Raw genomic sequence first — 13,391 nt, 5'->3', positions numbered from 1 at the left:
AGTGAAGGCCGAGCACCAGAGACCTGTCGGTTTATTTCAGCGGATTCCTATTCCCGAGTGGAAATGGGAACATATTACTATGGACTATGTGGTGAGTTTGCCGAGGAGACGATGAGGCTATGACACGATTTGGGGTAATCGTTGATTGATTAACCGAATCGGCGCACTTCTTGGCGATCCAGAAGTCTGATTCCCTGGATCGATTGGCAGATCTGTATTGCCGGGAGATCATCATATTATATGGTGTCCCTTTGACTATCATTTCGGATAGAGACCCTCGGTTTACGTTTCGATTCTAGCAGAGTCTGCAGCAGGCCCTAGGCACTCAGTTATGTTTTAGTACAGCGTTCCATCCGCAGATAGATGGACAGTCAAAGCGAACCATACAGACTCTAGGGGATTTGCTGAGGTCACGTGTATTGGATTTTTGAGGCAGTTGGGTGGACCATTTTTCATTTGTAGAATTCGCCTACAACAACGATTTGCGTTCGGCTATCCGGATACGACCGTTTGAAGCGTTGTATGGTAGACCTTGTCGGACACCCACCCTCTAGATGAGGTTGGGGAGGTCAGTGGTTGGGACCTCATAGAGCTCAGCATGACGCAGAGTTGGTCCGTACTATCAGACGGAGAATGTTAGAGGCGCAGGACCGCCAAAAGAGTTATGCTGATCGGAGACGCAGACCCCTAGCGTTCTCTATTGGCGACCATGTATTTCTGCGAGTTTCACCCACGAAAAGGGGCGAAGAGATTTGGCTTCAGAGGTAAGCTAGCTTCGCGATACATTAGACTTTTGCAGATCTTGGAGAGGATTGGAGGGGTAGCTTATCGTCTGATACTATCATCGTTCCTGTCAGGTGTTCACGATGTATTCCATGTGTGGTATATATCCGACTCGACAGATTTGTTGGCAGATATCTCAGTTCCTATTCAGCCTGACGTCACCTATGAGGAGGTTCCGGTACGGATTCTAGACCGGGAAGAGCGTCAGTTGCGGAACAAGACTATCCGACTGGTTAAAGTCGGATGACAGTATCATTTGGACGAGGAGGTTACTTGGGAGCTCGAGGATACTATCCGAGCTTGATACCCCATTTTTCATTAGAGATATGTGATTTTATTTACCGTTCAGCATTTATACTCGTTACCTGTTGTTAATATTTGCTGATGGTAGATAACGAAATTTGGGGACCAAATTTTTATTAGTGGGGGAGAATGTAAAATACCGAAAATAGGCGAATATTAATAAGGGAATTTTTCGAAATTTTTGAAAATTTTCCGGGAATTTTTCGGAGCTCGTACGGACGAGTTAACGGGGATAAAAACGGGATCCGGGAAAGCCTGTTTAGGCTACCCCTTTTAAGTGAGGAAAAGTTATTTTTCTTTTCATTTTCTTTTGCTTTTTCTTTTTACTTATTTCCTTTCTCTTCCCCGCCGAACCCGTGCGTGCCCTAACCCCCTCCGGCGCCGATTCTCCTCCTCAATCCTCCCAAGCTCTTCGTCCTCCACCCGACGGCGCCATCTTGCTCCGCCACTTTGCCGAGCCACGCGCCGATCACCGGCTACAGGAAATCAGTGCCGATGCCTGTGCCCTAGTGACTCGCGGCTCCCTCCCCCTCTTGCGATGCCGACGGTTCCTTCTTCTTTCCCAGAGCCGACGCGCCCTTCTTCTTCATTCCTCGTGTCTTCATCACCGCCGGCGTCTAAGTATCACCCGAGTCTTCGCTTCTTCGAGTCAGGGACAGGAGTCGAGCACCCGAATGGATCTGTTGCCGGTGCCCTAGCCACTGCCTACCTCTTGACATGGCGTCGACGCCGGCTCACCTGAGTCTAGTAGCTCTCTAATCGGACATTCATCGACCGACCATCCTTTCCTTTTCTGTTGGATCTCTGTTCATTCCCTCATCGGCACAGATTTGCTGCCGATTTCTCAGCCATCGTCTATTTAGTCTCCGACGAAGGTTAGGTTGCCAACACAAAATTTGGATCTGGTCATATCTGTAGGATCGAAAAGAATTTAGATATCTCCACAATTGCATGATATTGTCCACTTTGGGCCTAAGCCCTCAAGGTTTTGCTCTTGGGCTCTACCCAAAAGGCCTCATGCCAATGGAGATATCTTTTCTCTTATAAACCCATGATCTTTCCCATGTGTTTCCAACATGGGACTATGTTTGCAACCTTGCAACCCCAACAATCCCCCCCTCAAACAAAGGACCATAGGCTTCCTATGTCAGATCCTCGACCCACCAGATCTTCCTGCCCCTCGGTCCACCCGACCTACTAGGACTTCCTTGCCTAGTCGCAACTAGGACTTCCTGCCTGGTGTCTGGTCCTCTTGATCCGAACATAGGAGCCCCCACTTTCTTTGTTCGAGGTCAATATTGTACCCACATGGCTCAATCAGACCATAGCTCTTGTGCACAGTCGGCGGTTAAACCTTCTGGCAGTCCGGGCTCTGATACCAATTGTAGGATCGAAAAGAATTTAGATATCTCCACAATTGCATGATATTGTCCACTTTGGGCCTAAGCCCTCAAGGTTTTGCTCTTGGGCTCTACCCAAAAGGCCTCATGCCAATGGAGATTTCTTTTCTCTTATAAACCCATGATCTTTCCCATGTGTTTCCAATATGGGACTATGTTTGCAACCTTGCAACCCCAACAATATCGACACCAGCAGTGAACATCTGGTTTAAACAAGGTAACAACTAGAGAGTTTGAATTTAGGGATTTTTCTTAGATTGTATTTGATCACTGGTAGTAGTGTTCTTTCAATCTAAATTTGGGTTACAGGATCCAATCAGTGCTGATTTTTGGGTATTTGATTTAGGGATCAGTAATTCCAGGATGCTGCGGCCAGAAATTTGGCAGTAGATTCCTCAGGATTGGAGCAGCACTGAGACATCAAAATTTGGGTAAGTTTCGTGTTGAGTTGTTATTGATCTAAATATTGAATTAGGTCTGAGGTAGAGTTAAGGTGGATTATATTAACAGAAAATGATTATCAAGTGTTGGATGGATTTTGGAAGAAAAGGATGAGATCGTTAGATTGGATTTATTGAGGTTTTGGCTTGCATTATCCGATCTGTGATGACCCTAAGTGATTGATTGTATATTTATTTCAGGGTTCTGATTTGAGACAAGAGCTCTGATTAGAGGACACACGATCTACATTTGAGGCGGGTACCTCTTGACTTATCTTTTATGATATTGTCATTGGATATGCATAGTATTTTATAACTACAAGCAATGAACATGTTTGCCTTTGGTATGTCACTGTTTGATATCCATAACATGTTAGATTTGTCGCCTGTGAAGTATCCATACTTATATCTCGTGATTTGTTACCATGAGTATCTTGTTGCCATGAGTACTTAATTACCATAAGTATCTTAGTTTCTAGAATAAGTGGCATACCATGTTTTACTGAGGTTAGGACTCAGTTCTAGACTTTTGGTTTCAGTCATGTGTATAGAGACTGTCTGATACTTAGGTTTTATGCCATGACTGGCTTGTGTACCTCTATTTGTATATCATATATTATTCGTGTACCTAGACCTTGATTCTTGATATGTGCATATTGTTGGTACATATGTTATGGAAGGAGATATGTTTAGGATCTAGGTTGCTATACCATAGAGGAACTGTATGCCCTAGATCCGTGGATTGACCTACTGATACTGTGGTACCCATATTATGTATATATGGATTTTTCTATGCTGATCAGGATATTCCATACTTATTATGTTCAGGACATAGGTTTTTGATATTCTATCTGACCTGTGTACTATAGATTTTGGTATGTGACCAACGCTTTTACAGTACCCATTTTGTATATATGGATATGGTTATGTTGATCATTTTTTGTTATGCATAGTGACTGCATCATGATTGCATGCTGTGCAATTGTCGGCTCCACTATGGTTGAGCCCATCGCCAGTTACATGTACTGCACACACCCCAACTCATGGTTTAGTGGTATATCAGGCTGGGTTCGGCTGTTTGGCTCCGTTGGTCATATGACCCAGTGGTAGCCAGCCGCCTGCCTGCTTGGCTCACGGCATTTAGTGTAGCACAGTAGTAGCCGCAGACGGTGGACTCTTTGGCTCCGTTAGTCGTGACTCAGTGGTAGCCGGTAGAGATACCTCCCCGTCATCGTACCGGGAGTTGAGAGCATTGAGCTCCCATTTATGATTTGGGGTCACAGGACAGGACTCCTACAACATCCCGTCCACTCGGTCACTCATCGAGGCAGGATGACAGAGTGCACGGTTGTCATAGCCCTACCCACTCGGTCTCGCCATTTGTGTGTGAGAGGACTGACTGACGTCAGGGGTGACCAGGACGCATCATTAGCATCATATGCATTGATGTATTTATATTATTGTGATTGTGTTTGCTGCATTTGGTTGCTACATTTTGGTTGGATGCATACCTTTGACCTGCATACAGGATTATTGACACTTTTGGTTTGACGACCCTTTTGTCTGGATAGGAGTTCCTGGTGAGTACAACTTCCTCAGTTACCTTTCAGTTTTGCATATTCCCTGTATATGATTAGGAAGTTGTATTCCATGTTTGTTGCTGTTAGATATATCTTACTACTCATGTCCATTGGTATTCGCTGAGTTGTTGAACTCACCCCCGTTGACATTATCTTTTTCAGGTACCAGGTTATTTATGGTGTCGCTTGGAGCATCCTGTCTGCTGGTCCCCACGTCACATCAGAAGACTTATCGGTTTCACGTATGTTTTGTTTGTTTTATGTATCAGTTTGTTTAGCTCTGTACTCTGGTTTTATTTTTGGAGTGTTGATGTTGTTATGTGGTATTTTGTATTTGTTATTAGTTGTGTAAGCCTAGCTGGCTAGCTGTTTTTGTGCTTTGGTTAGTATTGGGTTTCTGTCATTTTCGTTGTGTTGGTTTTGTTCCAGCCGTGTGAGCTGATGATATATATATAACTGCGTGGTTGTGTGTATATTCCAGCCGCCTGTGGCTGATGTATATTATGTCTGTAGAAATGATTCAGATTGTCACCGATACAGGGGAGGTGCTGCCGAAATTTCTTCGGACAGAGACTCCTCTGGGGCGTGACAAGATTAATTAGAGTTTAGAGGATTCTCCCAAATTAATGTTAGGAAGTGATCTATGTAATCTAGAAATATGGACCGAGGGCCCTGGTAACAGAAGGATATATAGACCTATAATTGGACTTCCTAAATTATCCTTTCTACTTAATTGCAGTAATCTACCGTTAGCAAGTGACTTGTGTAATCTAGGAACGTGGGCCGAGAGCCCTTGTGACAGAAGGATAGCCCTATAATCGGACTTCCTAAATTACCTCTTCACTTAATGGCGTTAGAACTGGGGGTAGACTCTTCGGTGCAATCTTCGTGGGGTTGAATCAAACTCTAGTTAGAACTCTTACACGAGTGTAACTATGGATCGGAGTTAGGGAGATGAACAATGCATAAAGACATTAATTAGCATCGCAACAAAACCCAAATCCTAGTATCTATTCCCTTTCATTCACTTACGCTTTTTACTCTCTCTCCTCTCTTTTCTTTCTCTCTAGCCTTTGTGACCCATTTTAGATTGTCTAGATAATTCGCTGTGCAAAGTTAACTAGTGTTTAATCAACAGTCCCTGTGAGATTGATAATCTTTTGTATTACTGACGATGTAACCGTGCACTTGCGGTGACGTAATAATCAGCAATCTAAACACGACAGTTAAAATGAACTTTGACCCCCTGCCCAGGCAATCAGGTGGTACATGGGAAATAGAGGGAAGCTTCTTTAACATTATCTTACGGATAGAAGTTACAGCCATATCAGCACTTATACAGGTGATTGGGAGGGCTACATGCGACCGGGAGAGTACAATATAAGGAGCTTCATGACAGAGCTTTCAAATCATTCCTTGCTCAATCATCTAATTCTGTCTAGTGCTCTGAGTGCTCTTTTTACTTTCTATATTGTGGCACACTGCCATACACGCTTCATTTTTTATCAGTAACACATAGAGTAACATTTCCATATTGTTTTAGTATTCTTTAATTTTTTTATTGTGCTTAATTTTTAGATTCTTTTTCTATAAGATTTTTTCATCTAAGAGAAATTAGAAATAAAAATTATAATTTTTTAAATTGTTATGTCTCTATACTTCTGACTTGATAGATCAAATTATATGTTTATACTGTTAAATTGAAATCTTTATCTTCCTAGATAAAATTAGTCTAAGTTAATTTATTTTCCTTGCTAATATTTGTGACGGAGATTACTATCGCTATATAAGGTAACAAATTTTTAATGTTGTCATTAATTTTAACAATGGAATTAAATTCCGTCGTAAAATGATGTTGATGATCAAATTTAATGCGATCCAAAATTCAATATCTAATCGTTGTTTTCCTTGTGGTGAAGCTCGGCGATTAGTCTGCTGGTTAGACTTAAGTGGTGCACCTGACTCGAGTTTACCGTGAGTTAGGCCAATTATCTGAACTCCATCTTATATAGGACTGATCGGGATTCGCGCGCTGTAGTTCCCGCCCCATCAAGCCAGCTATACATCCATCTTTCAGTGAGTGGGGCGACCTTCCGGACCTTACGCCCAACACATCCTAATTGTAACTTCGTCCAAATTAAAACCAGCTTGAAACCTTGTGAGTGAAGAAGTCCGGCAACTTCTCTCCTCGATTGATTCGCACGCCCGTGAAAGCATGCACCGCTTGCTTTTTGTTCCTTATCGAAACCTCACAAAGCTTACAGCTCGACCCATCCTAAGTAACATCGCCAAACTTAAAAACTAACTAACTAACTGGTGCCGGCCCTGCTCAATTTAATATATGTAAATATTGTCCTGTTTAATTAATTCATTTGATCTCACCTTCTTCTAGCTACAAATATATATACCGGTAGCTAGTCTCCATGCAGATTCACCACCAATCAATTAATTGAACGTACGCATCAACAATGGAACGCCTCAAAAGGATTCACTTCCCACTCTGCATCCTCCTCTGCTTCGCTCTATCTCAGGCTTCCTATGCTCCCATCGCCACCCCGCAACGCCAGACTTACATAGTCCACGTGCGGCTGCCGGAGGGCATCGCGGCGGACCAGCTGCAGGAGACCTTTTACAGATCTTTCCTCTCTGCGGTGAATCCTGAGCTGAAATTCATCCACGCGTACACCAAAGTCATACATGGCTTCTCCGTTGGGTTGTCGGAGCTTGAGCTGGCGGCCATGTCGGCACTTCCTGGTTTTGTGCGTGCTTACCCCGACCGCACCTATCAGTTGCAGACCACCCACACGCCGGAATTCTTGGGGTTGCACCTCCGACAGGGACTGTGGAATCAATCCAACTTAGGCCGAGGCATTATCGTCGGACTCTTGGACACCGGCATCTTCCCCGACCATCCTTCTTTCGACGGTACTGGGATGCCGCCGCCGCCCGCTAAGTGGAAGGGACGGTGCGACTTCAACGCGTCTAGCTGCAACAACAAGCTCATCGGAGCCAGAGCATTTATTGGCGAATCGCCGAATGAGTCCCCGGTGGACGACGTGGGACACGGCACCCACACGGCTAGCACAGCCGCCGGAGCACCGGTGCCCGGCGCTGAAGTCCTAGGAAATGCCTACGGCGTCGCCACTGGCATGGCGCCCCTCGCGCACATCGCCATGTACAAAGTCTGCAGCGGCATCGGTTGCGCCAGCAGTGATATATTGGCCGGAATGGACGCGGCGGTGTCCGACGGAGTCGACGTGCTCTCTCTTTCTCTCGGTGGTCCCTCGGTGCGATTTGACGAGGACGCCATCGCGGTGGGCGCCTTCGGGGCGATCGACAATGGGGTGTTCGTGAGCTGCGCGGCAGGCAATTCGGGACCAGACCCGAGCTCACTCTCCAACGAGGCGCCGTGGATCCTCACAGTCGCCGCCGGAACAATGGACAGGGAGATCAGGTCGACGGTGAAGCTCGGCAATGGCCAAACATTGAACGGAGAGTCCCTGTACCAGCCCAAGTCCTTCGCCCCCGATCTCTACCCTCTGGTTGACGCCGGAGCAAGCGTTTTCCCACTCTCCCGCTACTGCGCCAGTAGCTTCTTCTTCGGCATCGACGTCAAGGGAAAGATCGTGCTGTGCGAATCGGGAATAGTCCCAAATGTGCAAAAGGGGGTCTTCGTGAAGGACGCCGGCGGCATCGGCATGATCGTCATGAACCAATTGTATGAGGGCTACACTACATTCCCTAACGCTCACGTGCTCCCGGCATCCCATGTCAGTTTCGCCGCCGGAGATCAAATCAGAGCCTACATCAACTCCACCACCAACGCCACAGCGGCATTCCTGTTCCAAGGCACCGTTCTCGGCACATCCCCTGCTCCGGTCGTCTCATTCTTCTCTTCAAGAGGCCCAAGCGCGGCTAGTCCCGGCATTTTGAAACCGGACGTCATCGGCCCCGGCGTCAACGTCTTGGCGGCCTGGCCATCCAACTTATCGCCGGCGCCGGCACAGGGCCCAGGATTCAATATAATATCAGGGACTTCCATGTCCACCCCTCATCTCAGCGGCATTGCCGCTCTCATCAAAAGCGCCCACCCAGACTGGTCTCCTGCCGCCATCAGATCCGCCATCATGACGACCGCCAATGTGTTGGACAAGGCCGGAAACCCGATCCTGAACGAGCAACACCTCCCGGCCGATCTTTTCTCAATCGGCGCCGGCTATGTCAACCCCATCAAGGCCGGAAACCCTGGCCTAGTCTACGACATTTCTCCCGACGACTACATTTCCTACCTATGCGGCTTGGGCTACACCGACGCCCAACTCAATGTGATAACGAGGAGAAACACTACCTGCCAAAGCGCCGGCAGCATCCAAGAAAAGGACTTGAACTATCCTTCCATCTCAGTGGCGCTCAGCGCCAACGCAACCACGGTGACCCTGGAGCGAAGGCTCAAGAACGTGGGGGCGCCGTCGGCGACCTACATGGCCGTGGTCGGCGCGCCGTCCGGAGTGAACGTGCGCGTGTACCCGTCGATTCTGCGCTTCAACAGCCTGAACCAAGAGATGAAGTTCAGTGTGACGTTGAATATGGCTGGTGGTGGAAGCGGCGGTGCGAGTGCAACGCAGGGCTACTTGAAGTGGATTTCGAGTCAGCGGGAAGTGAGGAGTCCGATCTCAGTGACCTACAAAATGTAGGTGATCAAGTACGTACTGTTCGTGGGCACAACATTTTTCATTTCGTTTCCAATAATTTGCATCGAAAGAATGCAAAGCGCTGTGTTCTTTGCATACTTCCTGTTGGTCATCTAATTAATCATTTCTCCAAATCCTTTCACTCAAAATGCTCGTTCTAATTCTAATGGGAATTAATTAAAGTTGCTTGCTTGTTTGTTTCTTCGGATTGTACCCTATAATTATATGACTTTGCTAAATTAAATTGATGTACTACAAAGCTAATATCTCACGGCATAATGATTATCTTATGAGTTATTAAATGCATTGATTCGTATACTAATATGGAAAATAATCTTCTATAATAAGTTAATTTGGAGAGAAATATCAAGAAATAGAAAAATAACAAAACTATTGAAAAATATTATTGATCAGGAAATATCTTTTATATCAAGCCAAGTAATTATTTATATATACTTTCAAACTCTAAAACATACACAAATGCAACAAATCTTAACACATGTATTCCATAGTATTTAACTTTTAAATAAAGGAAAAAAATTCAAACTAAAAGATAAATTCTTAACATACTAGACTCACAATCCTAAAATCATTAAATAGATTCAAATTTAAAAATATAAAAAAATAGAAATTATCAAAAATATCTACAATTATTTAAAAAAATAAAAAAAAATCTATAATCCATAGTGGTCGTCTTTGACTTCTCCCACTTGGTCATCAACCGGGAATTTGATCTTTTGGCAGTATGTAGACATTACTGTTCGAAATTCATTGAGTGCCGGCCGCTCCAAAATGACGTTGTAGGTCGATGGTGTGTCCACCATGATGAAGTTTGAGGTCCTGGTTTTCCTCAACGGCTCTTCTCCGAGCGAGATAGCCAGCCTAGCCTATCCGAGCAGCAATACCTCATTGCCTGTGAAATTGTAGAGTGGGGTTATCATAGGCAGCAATTCTCTTCAATCGATTTACAATTGATCGAACGCCTTCTTGAAGATGATGTTCACTGAACTCCTTGTGTCAACAAAAGTTCGGTGAATTATATAATTGACAATTACCGCTCGGATGATCAACGCGTCATCATGAGGGATCTCCGCTCGGATGATCAACGTGTCAACCCAGGTAATTATTTATATATATTTTCAAACTCTAAAACATACACAAATGCAAGAATCTCAACATATGTATTCCATAGTGTTTAACTTTTAAATAAAGGAAAAAATTCAAACAAAAAGATAAAATTCTTAAAAGACTAGACTCACAATCCTAAAATCACTAAATAAATTCAAAATTTTAAAAAATAAAAAAAATAGAAATTATCAAAAATATATATAAAAAGGGCAGGCCCGGTACACGAAGCTACCGCCATGCAGGGTTCTAGGGGAAGATCCATTGTATGCAACATTATCCTACTTTTTGCAAGAAGTAGTTTCTAAGATTCGAAACCGTGACCTTTTGGTCACATGACAACAACTTTACCGTTGCGCCAAAGCTCCCCTTCACAATTATTAAAAAAAAAATTTACTAAAACTAATAAAAAAAATATAACGAATCCTCTTGAATCAAAGATACTTTTCTTTCTTATGTATTAATTAAAATTAATGCTAAGAGAAGCAACATGAAAGGACTGAACAAATTGTCAATGATGCTTTTCACCTGATCGGCTTATGACACTCCTTAGCTTCCGATCAACACGATGTAGTCCGACGATCGGCTATATGACTGCTCCTTTGTAACTGAGCGTGTTAGCAAGTTTCTTTGCTGATCGGCCTGTTGAAGATCGTCGTTCGGCGATGTGTCTGCTTCCTTACGCCAATCAGCACAAGCAAGATCCTTGTGCTTCCTTGGGTGGGCATGCGATATGGGTTTACGCCATCCATATCTCTGGGAAATCGTGCAAATCCCTGCTTATTATAGCTGAGCGCGCCTCCTGCCTCTTAATTACCTTCATTAAATGTCATCCCATGGCCCAGCGCCACGTGTCCGTCCTGTTGCCACCACATGCTTGACATGACAGGCGGATATCCTTTAGTGACGTTACCTTTGGCGCTTTGAATTCAATGGTCAGATTTCTGCCTAGGTGTCCGCGACCCTAGATCAGACGACATCGATCGATCGACCCTGGGGTTTATAAACCCGTGCTCGCTACCTTCTCCTTTCTCTTATTTCCATCTTCGAGCTCTTTTGCGATACTCCATCTTCATTTCTTCGGCGACATCCTTCCTCTCCTGCTCCTCCGGCGACATTCCCGTAAGCTTTCCTTCCCCCCAATCATATCTTTTCATTGCCTTCTTTGCTTTTTGTGACGGCGAGTTCTTCACAGCCTCCCGTCACCACCCCTGGGCCTTGGTACACCTCTACTGAGTCCATGTTTGACACTGACGACGGTGAGAGCTTGACAACCACCTATGAGTTTCCTTCCAATTACCAAGTTCTTTTTCCTCCTTCTGATGGACCAAATGCTCCGTCGCCCAACTATCTTTGTTTCTTTAGGGATCAGTTTATTATCGGTTTGCGGTTTCCCATCCACCCCTTCTTTCCATCAGTATGTAAATATTTTTGCATATCTCTTCATCAACTAGTGATAAACTCCTTTCGGCTGCTGTGCAGGGTGGTGATTCTATTCTGCCTACACGACATTCCTTTCACTCCCTAACTTTTTCATTATTTTTATTATTCCAAATTGTCCGAACCAGGGTCTTTTCTTTTCCAAGCCCGAGTAGGCTTAGTTTTCTTCGGTAAAATGTCGACCTCCAATAAACATTGGAGTGAGTACTTCTTTTTTACGTGCCTTCTCGAGCGGCCAGACTTCCCGACCGACTGGCAGTTCGAAGTGGCGTGTCAACCTCCCCTAAAAAAGTACAAGAGCCGATCGAACTACCTCAATGCAGTTTCAATGTTGGTCGGTCAGAAATATGACATCCATAAGTTGTTGCTGGAGGGTGTCCTCTACGTTTTTGGCTTGAGTCCGATCCGCACAAGGCTTCCGTCCAGCCTAGGTATGCAGCTTCTTCTCTTCTTCTTTTTATTCTAACTGATTTCGTGTGGCCAAACAGGAGTGGAGAAGTGCACGACCGTGAATCCCTTGCACGGTCGTGCGACCAACCCAGAGGCAGATCAGAGCATGGCCGTGCATACTTGCACCGTCGTGCCCCCCCATGACCGTAACTAGGCAGTACACGGTCGTGCAACCCCTGCATGGCCATGTCCCCAGAGCCAAGCCCCAGGTTCACATGGCGTGCTAATTGGCACGGCTGTGCAGTACACCCAAAGCCAAGAAAGGGCATAGCCATGCCATCCTTGCACGACCATGCCGCCGGGCCGCGCCCTAGCCTATAAAAGGGGTTTTAACCCTTTTTCCTGAGAGGGGGGGGGGGGGGGGGAGCCAGGGAAGCGAGCCGTCAACAGGAGAATCACTCTGGTGTCGTTCCACGCCGTCCAGGACATCGGTCCAGCAATCTTTCATCACCATATCAACTTCAGAAGTAAAGGATTGGATCCGAAGATCACTCACCGTCGTTGGATAAGCATACTTCTTCTTTCTCTCTTCGTGTTTGAGAATTTGTATGTTTAAATACATCATGTCTTCGGGTTTTTCTCCGGCGTCTATGGAGTATAGTCCTTGTTCTAGGATGAGGGAGTAATTATGGATTGATTTTGATATAAGACTCATATTATGCTTATATCCGTTGGATGATTTTGCTTGCTTTGTTTCGACTACTCAATCTCTATGCCGTGTTGATTGATTGTGTAGGAATTGTCAACCTCGTAGAGGGAATACCTTAGATTGTACACTCGAGGGGCCCTAGTTACAGGGGTAATCCGTTCACGGACATCTAGGGTACTTCCTTAAAAGGAGAGGCGACTCCTCCACAAGGAAGTAAAAGACCAAACTAAGCTCCTTAATTCTATCTTTGATAACATCAATTATAGTTGTGTCCTTATGATCTACCGAGGCGCCCTAGTGACAGGGGTTAACCGTAACAGGATTTCATAGGGATCGGCTTTGCTTGGAGCTTAAGGATAGTTGCTTTAGCTTCCGGCGAATGCATGCTGATGGACAATGAGTACAGGATAGTATGTGATACATCAATACCACCACAATGAAACCGAACTCCTAGAACTCTTCATTAACCAGGTTGATTTTTTCTCATTGCTAGTTCTCGTTTCCACTTTCTAATCTCTTTTCTTAGATTA

At 45.0% G+C, this 13,391-nt stretch overlaps 1 protein-coding gene across 1 annotated transcript; it reads left to right on the top strand.

The window, feature by feature from the left end:
• The first annotated feature begins 6,955 nt into the window (after positions 1 to 6,955).
• LOC121977611 (subtilisin-like protease 3) lies at positions 6,956 to 9,405 on the top strand. The gene has a single exon (XM_042530084.1). It carries the CDS (start codon positions 6,975 to 6,977, stop codon positions 9,198 to 9,200), a length of 2,226 nt encoding a protein of 741 aa, XP_042386018.1. The 5' UTR covers positions 6,956 to 6,974; the 3' UTR covers positions 9,201 to 9,405.
• Positions 9,406 to 13,391: the final 3,986 nt, after the last annotated feature.

This window comes from Zingiber officinale, chromosome 4B (assembly GCF_018446385.1).
Source record: "Zingiber officinale cultivar Zhangliang chromosome 4B, Zo_v1.1, whole genome shotgun sequence".
NCBI classification, from domain to species: Eukaryota; Viridiplantae; Streptophyta; class Magnoliopsida; order Zingiberales; family Zingiberaceae; genus Zingiber; species Zingiber officinale.
This window is presented reverse-complemented; position numbering and strand designations above follow the sequence as displayed.